Source organism: Colletes gigas, unplaced genomic scaffold, assembly GCF_013123115.1.
Source record: "Colletes gigas isolate AHSC1104 unplaced genomic scaffold, ASM1312311v1 Colletes_gigas_Sc00011, whole genome shotgun sequence".
Lineage (NCBI taxonomy): Eukaryota > Metazoa > Arthropoda > Insecta > Hymenoptera > Colletidae > Colletes > Colletes gigas.
The window spans coordinates 1,923,168-1,943,336 of record NW_025106640.1 but is presented as its reverse complement, the minus strand read 5'-3'; the positions used below and the strand labels follow the sequence as shown (position 1 = coordinate 1,943,336).

Below are 20,169 nucleotides of genomic sequence, written 5' to 3'. Positions count from 1 at the left end.
GAAATGCCATTTGTCTGCTGCGCGATGTTAGAACAAAAAGAAAATTTCTAAAATCAAGATAAAAAAAAAGAAATCGGGTAGATCGTCCCCATTGTCCGTTCTTTAGAATTTCCATTCTGATTAAAAAAGTTCAGAAATCAGCGTTTGTGCGACTGCGATACGCGCACCCCTAGTGGCAGAATTGGATAACTTTTACACTCAATAAAGAATTGAGAATTATGAGTAGATCTCACGATCCTTGTCAGTCTTTCATAGTATATCTGTTTGATAATATGAAAGTGATAAAAATTGCTAAATGCAAAATGAGGGTCTGAGACAGTGTTTCTCAACCTTTTCTGATCCATGCTCAATAGCGTAGCTAGAATTTGTACCACCCCACTAAAAGTACAATACATAATATAAAAAAGTGCCCTAACTACGCCACTGCGTAGATTTAAAGATTTGCATGGCAGAAAAGAAAATGTCTTCTAGCATAAAAAACAGTGGTAAATTTTTTAATTGACACTAAAAATATATGGAGGCAGTCCTATTGGGAAAGATTGACCTAAGCGATAGTATAATGGCCTGGTCTCATTTTCGCTACTCGGTCATGCAACTACCTTAGGGATCTTATTAAATTTGACAGTCTTAATCAAGCTTCCATTATGTTTCTATTCTCTACTTTGAGACCATCTTGGGAAATGCAAAAATAAACTCAAGAATAATAACAAACGAATGATCTTTGTTATTCGGTAAATATTTCATCTTTCATTTTTTTTTATGTGTCGTAGAATTGCATAGTTTCACAAAACTTTAATTTATCGCCTTAACTATGTAACTTGAAAATTACCCCAAAGCAATTAAATTCAAAATAAAAAACAAAATTGTTACTGATATCTTCCTCAGAATATAATTTGGTAAAACTTTATTTGGACCGCGCAACGCGCAGTAATTTCCCACGAAAAATCACTAGCGTCGAACATGGCGCCACCTTCGCCTCTGCGTCAAACACAGCCTCGCCATTCTACGGTTACAATCTAGATCGATAAATATACAACAAATATTTTTTGAATCCAAGACGAGATCGAGTTTGAGAAACACTGTTCCCAGCGTGCCAAAGATCACAGGCGACGGTTGTCGCGCGTTGCAAATAAATTCGCCCAAGACGGTTGTCGGTGACGTTAAACGGGACCGCGAGACGCTACAATGAAAACGTTAGGCTGAACAGACGTTTACCTTGGACGATGCCCGTTGCTTCGTATCCTCGATAGGTCCGAGTTACGTTTCAGGTACAAAGGTGCGAAACCATTGGTCAGGTTGGTATGCCCGAACTCGTCGTCCTTCTGGCAGGTGTCCAGGCTCTCGAAGCTCCGGTAGGGCCTGATCCTGGAGAAGTGATCGACGTTCCCAAAACCGTTGGGAAGGACTCTGTCGTAGTCCTGCTCGAGACTGTCGGGCGATGTGTTCTCTGGATGGGACGCGTTGGATCGATTCGAGTATTCCAGCGAGTCGAAGCTGTAGCTGGAGGGCGATAGGGTGGCGCAGGTCCTCTCCAACGATTCGAACTGCAGCAGAGAGCTCGATCTGGATGACGCGGATGATCTCGAGGACCTGGGCGAGGCTGGGTAATCCTCGAAGGTCACTTGGTGGTCCCGGTCGCTGGTGCCATTGTTTCTGCGACGTCTCTTCTTAGGGACCACCGAATTACACTCGCTACCGCTACCGTCCAGTCTTTCATCTTGTCAACAAATTAAGAGAAACGTTACTTATGGTCTACGTACCAAGAAAGTTGGACTGTTCCTTAAGTTCAAATAACGAACGACCAAGAAATAAAAATTTGTGGATCCTTAACAAGACAGTTATATTTAAATGTCTGTTTAGAATTTTCATCAAAGCCAAAATGAGTATCACCTCGACAACGGAAGTTCGAACGGTGTGGAAGATCGTTCCAAAAATGATGTCGAGAGATGATCTCATCGTAGAAATCGCAGCTTACCTCACTACTTGCGACATTCCGCGACGAAACGAGGCCTTTATTATTTATCATGCAAACACTGAACATTGAAATTGGACCGTTCGCCCGCAAAATATTGCGAGAGAGAAAACAAAACCGACGCGCCACTGCAGACACTGCAGATCTCGTAGCGAATGAGTTATAGACTGCAACGTTTAATTATTCGCGAAGCAAACTCGTTTTTACCAAAATTGTGGCTAAACAAAATTTGGACTGAATCTAGTAGAAAGTTTCTCAAAAAAAGGTTATAAAACATTTTTTATATGAGTGAAGAGCTAAGTGTGCATATATTGGTAATAGCCTTAAAATATTTTAAAAAATATTTATGATGATTCGGGGAACGAAGAAAATAAGTGATGGCCACAGGTTAACGATAATAAATCTATTCTTAAATGGAACACCGACACCTTCTTCGAAGGTTCGAGACCGTTCCAGAATGCGGCCTAATTACAAAGGTGTCGGTAATCTTTGCTGAAGTCAGACAAGCCGACAGACAACTCAACAGCGCGGCGACATTGAGGTTAGAGTCACACGAGCGTCGAAACTACGCGCGTTTTTATGTTTTTCCTTGTCTTGCAATTGTCTGTCCTCGTTGTTCTCAATTGCTGGACAAGGAAGAGCATAGAAGCGCGCGTCGTTTCGACGCTCGTGCGAGCCTAACCTGAAAGTGTTCGCAGAATCCTACAAAAGGAACCGATTATTACCGGAGGTTGGAACAAAACTGAAATTAGAGCGAAACGCGGGTCGAAAGCATCAACGAGGCAAATACACGATAATGTAGTGAACGATAGGGTCACGCAGAAACGTGTCATTCCGATTGAGAGGCGTTATCGCGGCTCGTGTCGTCGATCACGTGTCACACGACGGTCACGAAGCCGGCAACCGGTGACCGCATAACGCCGTAAGCGTCGCTTCCGGTTGAATGAACCGTGGCTTCCTGACTGGCCGCAGGGGGGCAGGAGACGCGTAAAACTGGTAGCGGGTGTGCGAACGCCGAGTATTGGCTGACCCCTCACCCCCCTTCTGTCGAAGTCCCACTTTCGTGGCTCGACTTTGCAAACTGGGCCGCAACCGGGCGATCCTCGAACTACGCGACTCCGCGGCGAGTTTCCAACGCAACGACGCGACACGTCCCGCCGTGGCTGTACTTGGAAAACTTTTATTCGGTGGCTGCTTCATAATTCCGTGCGCCAAAGTTCCCCAAAGTATTATTACGAATGCCGTCTGTGATCACTTTGGGTCGCAGAACGAAACGATGCATTGTGCATTTGTGACGAGTTTGTATCTCGAATTTGATAAGGGAACAAATTTTTGACGAAGAATGATGCGATTCTTTTTTAAGCGAAACCGTGTGTTTCTTTACGCGGATCGACCGTTGAAATAGTTATTAATTTTCAATTTTACGTAATGGACGGTATTCTTGGTCGTCCGTAAATAGCGAGTGATTAAATTACGGCAGGCTTGGAATTCTTTGCGTGTCGAACAGAAGCAATTGAATTTACACCGCGACGCAATGCCCTATCGGTTTATTTTTGCATGATCACATGCACGTGGAATCCAACGGCTAGTCCATGGTAATTCTATATGAATCACGTTGAAGGTGATCTAATATTAGATGCAACGGAAGAGAATCCTGCGTACAATTATACTACAGAGATATAATCAGACGTTTCCAATGCTGAATGAAAAAAGAATTACGCCCGTTTACAGTCTCCGGCTGGCGTAATAATCGTGTTAATGTTATGATAAACATCACAACAAAATGGCATTTAACTGCACGAGATATATCACTTAATTTTTAAACCTGACACAACTTTCCATTATTAAACCTATTAAACATAGTTATCTGGATTTTTCTAATTATCCATTATAAAATTAACCATTTTTCAATAACAAAAATAAAAATATCAAATTATAACTGATAAATTAAGTCAAAAGTTTATTATGAATAATTAAATTGATCTACATATGTTAGTTTCATAGTTTCTGAATTTAAAAAATAAATCGTGAGAACTAATTTAAATTTATCTCCGACATATAGGTCTCTATTTTTAAATACGTTCTTTAAGAACTTCTAGTTTCAAGTTACGCGATCACGTGTATAGTTTTTTTTAAATGAAATTGTTGGTTAAAAAATTTTATCTTCGTAGCAATTAAAAATAAATTGCCTCCTAGTAGAAATTTCAATTTGAACAATTTTATCTAAAAAAAGAAAACTAAGCGTGATCACCTAACCTAAAATCAAATGTTTCCGAAGACTAAGAATAGAGGTCGAAACGTCGGAGAAAAATTTCAATCAATTCTTACGGAATGTAAATATACAACGTGCTCTAAAAATCCAAATACATATTACTTTCCTTTCCAAAGCTATTTAATCCTCAATTAGACTAGAAAAAGAAGTTTCATTAAAACGACTAGCGGTACTCGTGGGAAGAGAATACCAGTATGCATGCTAACCACAAAGGATTAATAACCTAGGATGTGGTTGCTGTCTAATTACCGTGATAAGTGGTTTAAATTCATCTCAAAGTAAAAGTATACGATCAAAACGATCGAATTTCCATATTCCTCCATCGAGCAGATCGCGATAATTACTAAATTAGTATTGCTTCTTAAAATCCATCAACCACGGAAAGTGGAGAGATTAATCAAATTGAAGAAAAATTGTAACTAAAATGTATTTTTCACAAGTAAAAAAGTCGTTCTTATATAACATTTTTCTCTCATTTAGTTCTAACCTAAAACCTGAGACGCCATGTTTACATTTAATAAACATCTAAATTGTGCTTTCGAGGCTACAGATTCATCTTTAATTTATTACTAAAACATGCATTACCGTTATGGCTCGACTGTTCTACTGAAATGTTACTAAAAATTTTCGAGTTGGCTCGTCAGCAAGAGGAGCTCACTAACAATTCACGTACCAACTGCAGGCACGTCGATTGGAATCGTTTTCAGCCTTAACGAACGATTGCCACAAAAAGAGAATGCACTTAAGATGAAGGATCGCCGCCTGGCGGACATCAACCAAACATACTCGCACGTTGCAACGATCGCATACTCGAAGGAATCTCCGCTCGCTACGTGACCGATACGGCTGCAATACAAACGGGCGAAATTTTCATCCGGATACAAACTTCGAGCAACGAATAAAAGATAATCTACCGTACATCCCGAGCTCGTTAAATAAAAATAAAAAATGCTATAGATTAAAATATTACAGCAACAGATACAAATTTAACTGTTCGACGAGATAAAACTCACGGATAAATTGCTATACGCTTCGTTGGTTATTTATTACTCAAATTAAATTTTACCCAACTGCGGTTGCAGCTATGAAAAGCAAAATTATTATTTGATCGCAGAGACGACTTATCTGTACTATGGAGTACTATAAATCTCAGTATCGTATTTTTTCAACGTATCAGATATTTTCTAGTGTTTCGATATTGCAAAGCTGTTTTTGTAGGAAAATTTATTGAACTTACACAACTAGTCGTCTTGTTATTACACCGTGGATAAGAACGAGTGTTCATGCAATATTTCGTGAAGATAATTTCAAACTATATTTCGCGTGTAAAACTAACTAATATATTCGAGACAATACGAACAGAGTGATAATAATTATTAATTATCATATACAGTGATATAAAATAGTGACACTACATTCGACGAGTAAATGAACTTTTAATAAAGAAATACTTAACCTCTTAGAGCAGATGTTCCCAAACTGTGCACCGCGGAATAATTTATATTTTCTAGGAAAACAGTACGACAGCGACATCTATTGGAAACTTTTAGAAAATACACTAATACCGATCTTCTCTTCTCTATTCAACACTAAATACTTATTGAACGTAAAAATTACAGTATGCAATTTTTGTAACATAAAATTCACAAATCTTAACATTTGTGTCTAAGATCTTTTGTTATTTGTAATGTGATTTTATTAATAAATACAATAGGGTTCGCGAGAATAGGTTATTTTCAACGTTTCAGTCATTTTTAGTGTACTTGTCATTTTGTGGCGCCACCAATGACATTAACATAATAAAAAGTTTATAAGTATTAGTTAAAATAAAACAAATTTAGCACAAAAACGTAAGCAGGGTGCAAATGTAGACTATAAAATAATGAATTTACAACGATTAACTACAAATATAAATAATTACCGGTTTGATAAGCTTGTAAATATCTACAGTGGTATTCTACGAACGAAGAGTGTTCCGAAAACGAACGACCACAGTTTGGAAGCTTATTTCTACTCACCTTGAACCTCCGAAGTGTGAACACTAGTCTTCAGTAGTATAGTTTTACGAGAATACTTAGAAAGTTCATAAAGGTTTGATCTCAGGACGGATATGGCTCATCCTTTCACTTTATACGATGTTGAGGCGACTTATCTAATCGCAAGTGCTGATACACTATAGCACAGCACGGAACAGAACGATAGGACGCGTTAAATAACTATTTATCTAAACATCGTCCAGAGCGATAGTCGCTATTTTTACAAAATGCTTTATCGTTAATAACAGAATGATGTAACCTTGTTTCTTCAGATAAAACAATTTACTACACATAGTATGGCAAATTGTAAAACATAAACAAGGTGCAAAATAACTTACTAGCTTTTAACTTTTTTTTATTATTAATACAATGAAGTCATACGTAAGCCTAGATTCGAACGAATGAGAAATTGTCAGATTTCATTTTTACAAAACTCAATGAATCGAAGGATCAACTTAAAGGAGAAAGTAGACCGCGGCGTCCACAATGCTCACTGCCACGAGTTTCCTGTGAAGCGAGAATGAGGTTTCACAAGATGCATTCCGAGACAAAATACCGCTCACTTTAATGTCATACGTTTTACAGTAACGTAGACGTAACACGTTTTTCTTAAAAAAAAAAAAAAAAAAAAAAAATATTTACCACGGCGTGTATAAAATAAATAAAAAAATTTCCCTTTCGTAAATTATCGAACGCGAATAATCTTAATCCTCTAATTTTTTTTTAAATAATAGATCCTATACCCAAAATTTACATTAACGAACGAATTACCATTTTAGGTCTTCCCTATTTACGTACATAATAACTATATTTCGCGTTGCTAATTGACCACGACAAACTACAGTCTCTTTAGCAAAATAACGAAGTTAATTTTCGCCCGAGGATTTTGCAGGAAAATATCATCCTAAGTGCAAAATCGTTTCGTACTCTTTGTAACGTAATTAACAGCGTGGCACACAGCCCATGTTCGGAATTGTTGCCAAATGGACAATCGACGGTCTAGTCCAAGAGTTTCGTTAATTTTAGACCTATTGTTATAGTGTTCGAGGTACGTAACAATCTAGACGGTTAATTATATAGAACGGAATTTGTTGTTGCTCGTAAAAGCCAACAGAAAGAAAGGAATAGACCACGTACAACAGAATATTTATAATTTTCATTTTCGAACAGCAATTATAAATATTATTTGAAATTTTATACTTAATGGAATAAATACCTTTTAATTATCATCTTACCTCCTGATCTCTGCTTCGCCCGTATGTGTATCACGCTTTCGGTTTCCGAGTCCGAACCGACCCAATAGGTGGTACCACTGCGTTCAGAGTCGCTTTGCAGATCGTCCGACGTTTCTTCTAAAATAGTCTCTAAAAAGTCCACTTGTTGCACCAGCACTGTATCTGCAAATAAAAATAACACGCGTCTTAAAAATAAGCATTAAAAGTACAAATACACGATGGTTTATCAAGTAACTTTATTGCTGAGCTTATATGTTTACGTTAATAACCTTTTCTAACCTAAACCTGTATTTACTCTTCTACGTATTATTTCTTTACTCGATTTTTTATTTTATACTGCATATAACGATGTAGCAATAAAAACATATTGTCGTATTACTATTATTACAACATCGAAACAAAAATTCTAATTAAGTTAGGGTTAGGTTAGGAATTTTTATTTTATACTGCATGTAACGGTGTAGCAATAAAAACATATTGTCGTGTTACTATTATTACACCATCGAAACAAAAATTCTAATTAAGTTAGGGTTCAGTTGCGAGTTAACGTTTATTTCGTTTCTTAATTCGAGCACACTTTATTCTCATTTTGTGTACACAAAACCGTCATAGCCGTAACGCAACGTTATTGTATAGTACCAAAAATTGATTATACAAGCTACTGCATGGAAACTTTGAACTTTTATGAGTCACTGTGTCGTCAAAAGTTGGTATCAACGCAACTCCAAACGCAAATAAAAGATAGTGTGAAAATAACAGTGCAATTTTTACATAGACGACAATAGCGTAAAGAGATGATTAGTCGACAATCGTACGAATGGAATTATTGCCTCGTCATCGTTGAATAATTAATTTCTTTAATATCAAATTAATTCGAGCAATCTTTTTTACCCTTCAAGTCATCCCAAGTTCATATTATAGTCATCAATATCCATTTAAGGTCAACTACGATACGGTGTCAGTAAGAATAAACAGATCTTCTTAAAAAAACATTACGATTTTGAAATTTCGAAGAACGTAGACTTAAAACCTTCGAAAACACCTGTATGCGTAACTGTAAATTATTCTAAATATTATAATGCGAAAGTAAACGATGCAATTGCGAATGAATATTGCTGATAATAATAGTTTCGGTCTTTGTTCGTTTTAAGCAAAATAATTCATCTCCGACGAGGTTAAAGAGGTTAGAGAGGTTAAGGAGGCGCAAGTATACTTTGGTTAATTAACCGGTCAACTAGTATTCGTCGCTTATTGCGAAAAAATAGCGCTCAGAAGCGAAGACCACGACGAACCAACGAAACGTCCATTAAAATTCATGACGTTTTTTTTCGCTGGCATCGCGAACTTCAAGTGCTCGACGCGAACGAATTCAAACAGAAGCAACGGTCTGATGAATCGCTCGGAAAGCCGCGATCGCGATAAAAACGTCCCCGTTCTCGGATTTCGTCGGCGAAAGCGTGCGATAACACATGGACGGAGGAAGACGGAAACGAAAGAAAAGAAAGAAGGAACAGTAGCCACTAGAAACCTCGACGCAGCTGCGAATCTGGAAGTGCTCGAGGAGCACTGAAAAAACTGATTAAGTTCCCCTTATTTAAAAAGAAAAAAAATGACTGTTATTTACTTTGCGGCCAAAACAATAGAAATAGAAATGTTAAAGTTTTAACGATTATTCGAGGTTTGTCCACGAGTAAAAAATCGCTCGAGACGTTTAAAATTCAGATAGACTTTATTTTTATTAGTTAGAGAGGTGTCGAGCCCCTATAGATCCCCTCCCTTGTATCCGTCACCGACTGAACACACTGTTAAAACCTAACCTAATCGTGACTCATTCTGGATACGTTTGCGGAGCATCGCGGGACTCCTACGTCCAATGTGACCACAATTATTACGTTTCGAGATAACGTAATCGTTTTCATCATCGCGGGCAGGACATCCACCTCACTTGCGGTATTGTTATTCAGTGTTTCTCAATCATCTTTGGCTCGCGGCCACCTCCTCGGTTTTATTTATCTCCGTGGCCCCTGTATCGCACGATTACTATTCATCGGTCAAAATAACACGACAATTTTCGAACAAGTTGATCTTGAATTTAGTCGAAACAATTTTTTGTTATGAAATTTAAAAACGATGCTTCTTTCGAATCCAACCATATATTTTTCTCTCAGCGTCGGACCGTTTTCGTTGGGATCCGTTATAGGCTTCATTTGCATAGAATAAAATGGCACAGTCGTTCGAGGGTTGAACAAATGTTAAGGATGGATGTGACGATCAAAGCGAATGGAAAGACACGTAAAGCTCGTTCGGTGCTCGACGCGTAAAAGCATGCAGATACAAAATAAATAAAAACATCCGTAGTTTCGTTAAAAAAGAAAAAAAATTCTCGAGCCCGAAGCCATGCTCAATGGCACAGAAATGGCGATGGTTTATCTCGAAACAATTCCTATCTGAAACGTGCCTTTTTATCTGTGAAACAAGCTGTTCGAATTGATCTGTTTTAACCTCTTGTCTTACGATTTAATTTGTAATTGCACGTGACGCAGTGAAAGATTGAATTTCTAATACAACATTATATACCAGGGTTGATAAGGCCTCCAATAACGTCATTGTTTCGAAATAATTTCCTGGTACATTAACATTTCCATGCGACTTCCGAATACGTAAATAACGTTTCAATTGTAAATTATCAACAAAATGTGGGACGTCCACGCCCTGCATGATAATTTCACAAATTATTTAAAAAAATGTTCTACTTCATAGTTCCTGAGAACCACAAATATAGCGTGCACGATCAATTCATAGTTAATATTCATAATGCATAGTCATACTGGACACGTATATATAGAGTAAATTATTGACACAATTTCACTATTGTTCTCCGGAGTAGGTACGAAAAGCATTAAAAAAATTGGCAACTCGGATCCTAAATTATATTTATACTTAACCGTGCGCGTTAAATCGGCGTAAATTCTATAAACACTAAATTCTAAAAAAGAGGATCACCATGGGTCTATTGGAGCTGTACCATTATCTTAATACGGAATTTGCTGGTGAGTAGCAAGATCAATTCGTTATTTATAAAGTATGAAACGTAATTCAGGATACGAAAGCGATTAATCGTGCAAAAATTTAGTGCAAAGTACCTGAAGCTCGCGTCTATACACGAATACCAACAGCGACAAGTTTCCAAAATAATAAGACAGTTATTTAGTTCTCAGTTTCGTTAAATCGAAAACTCGTAACTCGTTTGTGATTTTAATATGGCATGAATCGTTGGAAATATTGCCACCGTCATCGCGTATAGTGTTCGACGAGTTAAATAAACATGGACTGATTCTAGTGCACTTTCGAACTTCGGTTCTACGTGTGCATTTTTTTTTTTTTTAATCGCAAAGAGTGTGATCGAAAGTGAAAGTTACAGAAAATAACAGATTTTGCAAAAAGCAGATCATGCCACAATTAGTGTTCACGAACGTAGATTAAAGGAGACACGTCGAACTAGCGAAATATTTAATCGATTCGAAGACACGTGTACTTCTATTTCCTCAGAGACGAAATTATTTCATTCCACGTTATTTCACGCGATCTTTTAATTTTTGTTTCAATCGTGTCCGAGTATCGAAAATTTGAATGGAAGAGAACAATTTTTAAATTTAATTTCCAACAAATTCTGCCATAAATACTTTTCCTAAAAATGTTCAATCGTTTTGTAAAATATTTTGCAGACAAGAGGACGAACGACTGGTTTCTTGTAAGTTCTCCTGTACCGATTGTACTCATCTTGTTTTCGTACACATACTTCGTTCTACGATGCGGCCCAAAATTCATGGCAAACAAGCAACCATACGGCTTGCACCAATTGGTTAGAGTCTATAACCTAATTCAAATCATATTAAACGCTACCATAATCTACCTTATAGTGGATTCTGGATGGATCGAGGACTTTTTTATATATTGCGTTCCACCCAATTATGACCCAACTCCGCAAGGACTCAAGGTAAGTTTCAATAATAAAATTTGAGACATTTCTCACTCAGAAAACTGTAAGGCTGTCGATACGTCACTAAGTAGTTAGCATACGAGTAGACCTTACATCCAATGTATTTTTCCGGACCATTTTTCTAGGGCTCTAGAGCCTCATTAATGCAGTATATTTTCGGTAAAAAATTTTTTTCCTCAAAAGTACGTAGGATTTCGAGGGTATATCTATTGACCAAAAATGATTGTAATTAACCCCTTTAACTGAAAATAATTTTCCCAGAACGATTTGAAATCTTTTTTTTTCGCCGAAAAATTTGGCCACCTACTGGAATTTTTTTCTCGAAAATGTGTAGAATTTCGGGGATATGTGTATTGACCGAAAATGATTGTTTTTGACCCCCCAACTAAAAATAATTTTTTCGGAAAGATTTGAAATTTTTTAATTTCGTCGAAAATTTCATACCTATTCGAATTTTTTTCTCGAAAATGCATAGAATTTCAGGAATATGTCTATTCACCAAAAATGATTGTAATTGACTCCCGAAATCGAAAATAATTTTTTTGGAACGATTTGAAATTTTTTAATTTCGTCGAAAATTTCATACCTATTCGAATTTTTTTCTCGAAAATGCGTAGGATTTCGGGAATATGTCTATTCACCAAAAATGATTGTAATTGACTCTCGAAATCGAAAATAATTTTTTTGGAACGATTTGAAATTTTTTAATTTCGCCGAAAAAAGCAGGAGTTACTGTGAATATAATATGCGTGTGTTTGTTATTTCTATATTATTTCTATAAGATGGAAAATAATATCGTTGCAGATATGTGCAATATCATATTATGGATTTGTCATAAGAGTCTTTGATTTATTCGAGACGATCGTCTTCGTACTGAGAAAGAAGAACCGACAAGTTTCGTTCTTGCACTTGTATCACCATATTACGACGGTCATCGTTACTTGGTTGAACGTTAAATATGTGTCCACTGGCATGTCGCTCACGATTGGTATTGTCAATTCTACGATACACGTGATAATGTACACATATTATTTATTATCAACCTATGGACCGAGCGTACAACGAAAGCTTCAGCCACTAAAACCAATGATTACCATAGCGCAAATGGTAAGTGTTTAAAAAATAATTTTTGCACACTTTCGTCGTTACACTTATCGTTCTTTTTTTACCAACAGGTACAATTCGTTTTCCTGATATTGTACATGCTACAAACTTTAAGACCCACCTGTCGTGGATTACTAATACCAGCCAGCGTAATGTTCGTGAACGTATGGATCAACTTGATCTTGTTTTATAACTTTTACAGGAAGAATTATACTGCGAAGAAAAGTAAAGCAAAATAACATTTGAGAATTAGAAACACATTCTGTAAGATTTACATTAAAATTCGAAAGAATACCAGCAGGGTCAGGGGATAGAATTTCACCCCCTTGTCTAATTCCATCCCCTACTCTATCTATTGTATTAAATGCTGCAGTCTGGCGAGAATCGTGTAAACCTATGCTAAATATAGTTTTAATAAGCTGACAAAATAAACAAATGCATTCGTTAATTTTAATACAACTTTTGAGTGTTTGTTATTTGATACCAATTACGTTATTCTGCATAGACTTCCTTTGTTGATAATCCAAATTCACAGTCAGTGTCTTAATATCGAGTGAACAATTCCTAAGATCTACAAAAAAGAATCCAAAATGGGTTTGAGACCTGATATTTTCCATCAAGTACAGAATTTTCTTTAGTCATTTATCGCTCAAAAAGTAAGGCACGTTTCTCCATCACATCGTTAATATTATTTTATTAATTCAGAGAACAAGTAATCCTAACATGTTTGTTTCAGAATTCCAGGTAGAAATCAGAAAGATTTGTTGATCACGGGAGCCAAAGGATCCCTTCAGATCCTGCAATGTAAACTTCGTCGTTTCCTGTTTCAATATTTGCTTATACATTTGCAACGAATCGTAGCCAACTTTCATGTAACATCCTTTCAACGTTTCCATCCTTAGAATCTAGTCCTGCAAGATGACGAGAAAAATCTGTAACACAATTTGAAACGTTAGGAAAAATAATAACATCGTCGACAAGAGGATGTGGATGGATTTAGTATTGGACCACCCTGTAAAGACCAATTTGGTACCCTCAAACGTTGCCTAATTCGTGTCCACGTACATGATCTATACAGGAAACGTCAAATGATCGTGGTAATTGTGATCAACAACGAATACATCGAATAAAAGTGGTCCTAATATAGACCCTCGTGATACACCGCGTGTGATTGAGCGAATGGATGAAAATTGAGGAGCACCGACGTCGGTTATGACCTGTTCGGTGCTGCTAGTAAGGTACGAACGTAACCACGTGATAGAGAGCGACATGGGTCGTAGTTCAACAACCAGCTGACCACGATCAAGCGTGTCAAACGCTTTAGAGAAGTCAAGTCATGTAACAAACGTTAACACACTGCCTGTCAATAGCACGTATTGCATCGGAATACAAAATAATGGGACTCTCTGAAACGGGAGAGCACCGAATCAATCCAGAGAGACTATCCAAACCTTCACCTATTTCTGTTTTTAAATTCTATTTATAATTATCGCTGTCTCTGACTGGCCCAATTAACGATCGTTCAACTTTAATCGTTCCCTCGGATTAAAATTTGCTCGACGCTACCCCCGCGAAGCGTAACGTTATTTATATTCCTCGCGGTCTCCAAAACGACCGGTTACTCCGTAGGAATCGCTGATGCCTGTTACGATTCGTTGGTAAGTGTAGCACGGTGCATAACTGCATACGGCGGTGTGCAGTGACAGAATGAACGCACTCGAACCGTTAATTCAGAGGTTACTCTGGCGGAAAGGACCAGCATTAGCGTACACTTTCATTCTGCTCGCGAACCTTACGTAACGAAAGAGCAAAAATAACGTCTACCGTGTAGCGAGTATCGCACGTGCACGAAAGAAAAACGATGTAGCTAAATTGCGTCATAATCGAGCCGTGGGTAATCGGTCGATTCTTTTAGAGCACAATCTTCTGTCGCGGAAGATCGTGTTGATTGTTTCGTTGCAGCAAACCTTGGACAACCGCGAGGAACACCGATGTCTCGTGTTTACAAAAGCATGGTTGGGTTTCAGTTCCCAGAAAGGCACGATCTACAAGCGTTCGACTTTGTATCTTGCCGAGCGTAGAAAAGGACAACGAAGGAAGGATAACATAAGAATAACACAATATGAAACTTGCTTATTTCGTAGTTAATGGAACCTTTACTAATATATTTGCGAGGTTACTATGATTTAAACAAGACCAAACACGATATAACTTGGATCTATGTCTGCATATTTTAATGAGTGTGTATTTAATCGCATTTAACACGATTTTATACTCTGTTAGAAATAGGTTAAGAACAAATTATATCGTGTTTGGTCTTGTTTTAATTGGAGAACTCTTACAAATACGTTGGTGAAAGTTTCATTAAAAAAAAAACAAATATAAAAGAGTTTCTTTGTATCGTGTATTATGTATTGTTTCACTGATATTCGAGCTCAGATCAGGTTACACCAGACGGTGTGCTCAGACGTTGAGCTTCGTAGCGTCTAATAGGGGTGACTACCGTTCACTTATCCGATCTGCGCGAATGTGGGACGGTTGAAGTTCCTGACACCTGTTGGCGAACACCTTTTGCAGAACCGCGAGGAACGTCGTTATTGCAATCGCGCGCCACAAGAGCGCAGCTCTTTCTATGGCTGCAAACTCCAAAGAACGTGATTATCCGTAACTTTCCACGAGTGGAAAACGATAACGCTATCGAATTAAACATTACGTATCTTCGATGTACGCGAAATGAACGCGACCCGTTCACAGACGACACAAAACAGAAACTGTCGAGTTGAAATTAAAATTCTTGAAATAAAAAAAATAGCGAATATTCCAGGAAGCCTGTTTCTTCCCTTCTTAGCAGTTAGAACGCAATTACGGAAGAAGAAATAAATGTACCCGGTCCATAGAAAATAACAGCGTGCAGCAGGTATTCGAACCGATAATAAACGCTGCCCATGAATTCGATTCTGTTTCGATCAGAGTAACGCGAAGCAGTCGATCGCTGCGTCTGTAATTCTTTGTAAATGATTCGTTCAATTCAATCTGAATAATCAATAAAAACCAGTTACGTGATCGATGATCGTTCACTCGATAAAAAAATGACGCATTCATGCGGTAATTTTAAAGCTATTACGTGCAACTTTACGCGTTGTTCAACCGTACCAAACCCCTCGAATTGTCCACGAAAACGAAACTTCGTTTTTTACAGTTAATGATTCAAGAGTCTCGTCTAGATTCATTTTCTTTAACATCTAATTTTGGGAATTTTTGAAATTTTATCCCCTCTATAAAACATTTGAAATAAAGTATAATAATATCTCTGTGAATTACAGTACTTTGCATTTCTAGAAAGGATACGAGAACACTTTAAGAACGTTGCTAATTGTTCGTAAAAATATAAATCAAAAGGTTGCTAAATATGTGTAAATTACTGCAAATCTATGTGCAGAATTTAATAAAATTCTTGGTGAGTCATACGACGTTGTCCTTGATGTATTTCATCTGGATAAAAATTTAAGGTCAATGGCGAATCTGAAACATCTAAGGGGGATAAAAAAAAATATTTAAAGTAACACCCAGCATCTATTATATGTTTCTTGCGACCAGGGACGGTAAAATCAAAGTTTCTTCCCATATTGGAGTAGACTATTATTACCTTTTTTTTTCTCCTAAAGCGCGAAGATTAGACTTAATGACGATTGTGAGAACAAATCGTCCTCCAGGAACGCGATTTGTCTTGCACAAGTGCAGGAGCACGCGTTGCTTTGCAACATCATGGAGGGGAACCAGCTGTTGCAGTCGTCTGTTGCCTGTTCGTTCCGCAACCGACGGACGTGAATAATCCATCGACTTGCACAAAAATAATCGCTGATCTACCTCGCTTTGTGCACGCGTGTGTTGCTCTAATCGTGTCAATATGACGCAACCGAAGAAATCGAAGAAACAACGCAATAACACGCGCGTCCAAACAAACAAATATGCAGAACATTCGTACGATCGAACCCAAATAGTCTGTTATTACTTCCGCGTTACCGAATACAACAAACATCATTGACGAAATTCAAATCGTTGGTACAAACACGTTTAAAAGGAAGATCTTCCTGTTTCGGTTAGCGATTTATTATTGTACGATCGAAGTCCAATTATTTTCATGCGAATAAATATCAAAGACGAAAGGAGTAAACAGTACTCGATGCATTGATATTTAACGTACGATTAAAGTGTAATTGTTACTAATTATTTTCATACGATTGAATATCAGAGATACAAGGAGTTAAATTGAATTTAATGTTTATCTCGAGTCCAATTATTGCTAATTATTACCAACGTCAAAGATGGAAGAAATCAATAATGTTTTCCTCCAACGTTTTGTATTATCGTAGACAGTTGGGTGAAATATTCTATGTAAGAAATAAATACAATTTAGTTGAAACGTTTCTACTGGAAATCGTTCGATTATTAATAATCAACTGGTGTCTCGCGTGATCATGCAAACGTTCGTTTCACCCTCGGTGCTTTCGTACGCAAATTTCCAGACGCAGTTTACGGAAATTTCACGAGTATCCATGGCGTCTTCGTTCGCCTAATGGGAATTGCATGACCGGCACCCTGCCTGTTCCCAGATGTAATTTTTCATTAACTCTCGCGCGCTCGCCCACGGTTATAGAAAGTAGCTCGCATTAAGTCTACCAGTTAACAAGCGATTTGTATGCAAACCCGCGCCATTTTCTACCCGATGGAAATCACGGTAATGATAGAAGTCTCCGCCAATATCTAGAGCGTAGATGAGCAGAATGACTTCCAGGCTTCGATGCAAACGGTTCGGTTCCCAGACAGATATAATAAACGCCGTTCGAGCTAATCGCGGCCAGTTTCAATAACAAATTCTTACACGATCCCGGTGCAAACGGTCGAACTTGAAAAGTCGTGGAAAGAAGCTAGTAATTAGACAATCCTAAAATAAACGCTCCTCGAATAAACGTATTTGTTACGGAATTTCTGCCAGAAATCTATGTCCAATGGAACGGTTCGATAGGTGTTGCGAAGTAACTCGTACAATGGTCGCGTTGCCAAAAGGACACAACGCGTAACTGCGTAGGATTAAAATTTGCTGAAGAATTTAATTCGAAGCCTCTAGAATTTTGGTGTAATGTCTTATCTTGCGATCGAAAGCAAATTTTTGTAGAAGAGTGAGATAATAAATAGGGACACTGTGAACGAGAGTTTCTCAAAGAGGACAGTACGGTCACGCTATATTTTTGGTAGGTCACGAGTGAAAGCTGGGGGGAAAAAATGAGAAACCTCAGCTTACGAGTAGACCACGAAAAATATCATCAAAGTGTTATAATAATATTGCACATAAATAAAAATGGAATTGCAACGAATTGCAATAATTTTCCTCCGTGACTCTGGACTCGTCGAAACAAACTATTATTGCGCGAATGTAAAACGGAAGCTGAGAAATCCGCATAAATTTAATGGATTACCCACGATACGCCAGTCACTTCTTTTTCAAGTATGATTGCTACAGATGCGGTAAATCAGAAATAATGAAAGCGTGATATAATTTCTAATGCAGAAATTTACAGTGCATGCTATATCATGTCTCGCCTATTCGGTCTTACTTGCATCTTCAATAAATCGCAACGCTGTTTAGGAATTTTCTTTCACCATGTCCCCGCGTCTTTATTTCACAAAATAAAGCTCGACTGATGATTAAAAAATCAAAAGTCTTAATGCTGTCGAGTCTTTAGAAGTTAATATTCTCTTATGTACTTCGTGCTCGACAGTTGGTGCCAATTACTGTGAACCATTAAACTGTGTCGTAATATCGCGTTGCTGCAAGACCTATGACCGAAATACAGGGTGTCCTACTTAACCTGGCCACATTAAATACCTACGACGGTGATACGCGATACAAAGAAACATTTACGGACCGTGTATCATGATGAGCTCCGCGGAGACCTAATAAACGCTACGGTTTCACAATGACGAAATTCATTACAAGCGTCGTTAAATAATAATTGCAATAACTTTCCAAAACATTATCCACCGCGAACTTTCAAAATATTTATCGGTGTAAGTGAAACCTTCGGACGTATCATTTGTCTGTAAAAAATCTTGCACGTCTTGGCTCAATGGAGCCTCCAAAAAAAGGTTCGTTAAACCTCCGTGGAACCCAATATGAAGTACGAAGTTGGAACATCGTGTATCGTGTATAGTTCAGCATACCTATCGACAATTTCGTGGAAGAGTTTCTCAATAATTGGCATAGTTCTTCCTGGAAAAAATATATGGTGGTTATCTGGTTTTTGTTTCAGCACGCTGGTATTATCGATGGATGGGGCAAGCAATAAATTACAGAGGAACAATTTTCAAAATCCACGTTGCGTCAGGTGTGTCCCGAGCAGTTCGTTCGTGGCAAAGACAGGAACAAAACGGTCGTTGCTTTTGTTAACTGGAAAAAGAGAAAGTGAAACGGTAAACAGTACGAACCATTAGTCCGTAGATCCTCGTGGTCGGGTTGAAAATGGGAATGGTGTTGGAGCTGGAAGCCGTAGGCCGGAACCCACGGATTCGGTCCATTCACCAAGTCCATGTCGCCGGATTCGTCCAACACCGGCGACGATGCCAGCGTCGTCGTCGTCGTTTCGTTCGTCTCCTCGTTTGTGATCATCTCCAGCTGTCGGCGACAGAGACGTAGCCAGCTGCGTTCGGTGACTCCGGATCATTAACCGCTTCGTCGAGCTGTGAACCTTCCTTCCGTTTTTCCACGGTCACCCTCATGCTCCATATTATTTCTCATCGCGTCCGTGCACCTTTCCTCGGTTCCATCTCTGCAACCAGTACAAAACTTCGATATTCCTGGGCGCGCCTGGAGGCATTTAAATTCTACGCGGCGTATGTACCTCCCTTCTCTTTCTCTTTGTTTCGCTCTGGGAGGACGAAGACGAGCGCAACGGGAAAAGGAAGTTTGTCAAATTACGTAACAATGGATTTTAACCCTTTGCACTCCGAATTATATTTCAATTTTGTTACAAAGCAGCTCCCAACGCTTTTAAGTGTTTTATTTGAAATTTACCTGTTGGAATATCTGTTTTATTTACACTGTTATTGTATTTTGTAATTTTCAAGTGTACGCTATCTCTTTGGTTTGGACTTGAAAAAATCACACTCGACATAGGAGTGCAAAGGATTAAGGACTATTTTTCCAGTGGAAAAACATGCATCAAGGTTTGAACATTCAACGGGACTAAATGTAAATGGAAAGTAATTCTTTCGTGCTAGGAAATATCTTCGATAATGAATTTTACTTTCTAACTTGTGGCTAATTAGCTTCGTTAAACGTTTCGTATTTATTTGAACGTACACTTTAAAACTATCCTGAATTATCCTCTATATTTATTTTTCATCGACGTCAAACGAATTACGCTTGCGTTTAAGATTGCTGAACGAAGTTTGACGGAGACGCCATTGCACGAGGGGATTCGAAATTATCGCGAAGACGAAGACTTTGTTGGAAGTTTATGAACCGTGGCACCTCGTGGAACTTTCAATGG

The 20,169-nt window shown here is 38.0% G+C and overlaps 2 protein-coding genes across 9 annotated transcripts in view; one reads left to right on the top strand and one right to left on the bottom strand.

Moving 5' to 3' along the window:
• Positions 1 to 20,169, bottom strand: part of LOC122398432 — a 100,115-nt gene that overhangs the window by 73,707 nt on the left and 6,239 nt on the right. For all 8 annotated transcript variants that reach the window (XM_043398270.1, XM_043398269.1, XM_043398266.1 and 5 more), the window contains exons 2-4: positions 19,106 to 19,446; positions 7,516 to 7,677; positions 1,216 to 1,717 (exon numbers count right to left, since the gene is read on the bottom strand). In XM_043398270.1, coding sequence (XP_043254205.1) covers positions 1,216 to 1,717; positions 7,516 to 7,677; positions 19,106 to 19,286 — 845 coding nt within the window. In that variant the 5' untranslated portion in view covers positions 19,287 to 19,446. The remainder of the gene's footprint in view (positions 1 to 1,215; positions 1,718 to 7,515; positions 7,678 to 19,105; positions 19,447 to 20,169) is intronic.
• On the top strand, positions 10,373 to 13,063 carry LOC122398435 (elongation of very long chain fatty acids protein 1-like). Its single transcript, XM_043398280.1, has 4 exons — positions 10,373 to 10,565; positions 11,241 to 11,512; positions 12,320 to 12,622; positions 12,691 to 13,063. The coding sequence occupies exons 1-4, from the start codon at positions 10,520 to 10,522 to the stop codon at positions 12,856 to 12,858; spliced, it is 789 nt and encodes a 262-aa protein (XP_043254215.1). The 5' UTR covers positions 10,373 to 10,519; the 3' UTR covers positions 12,859 to 13,063.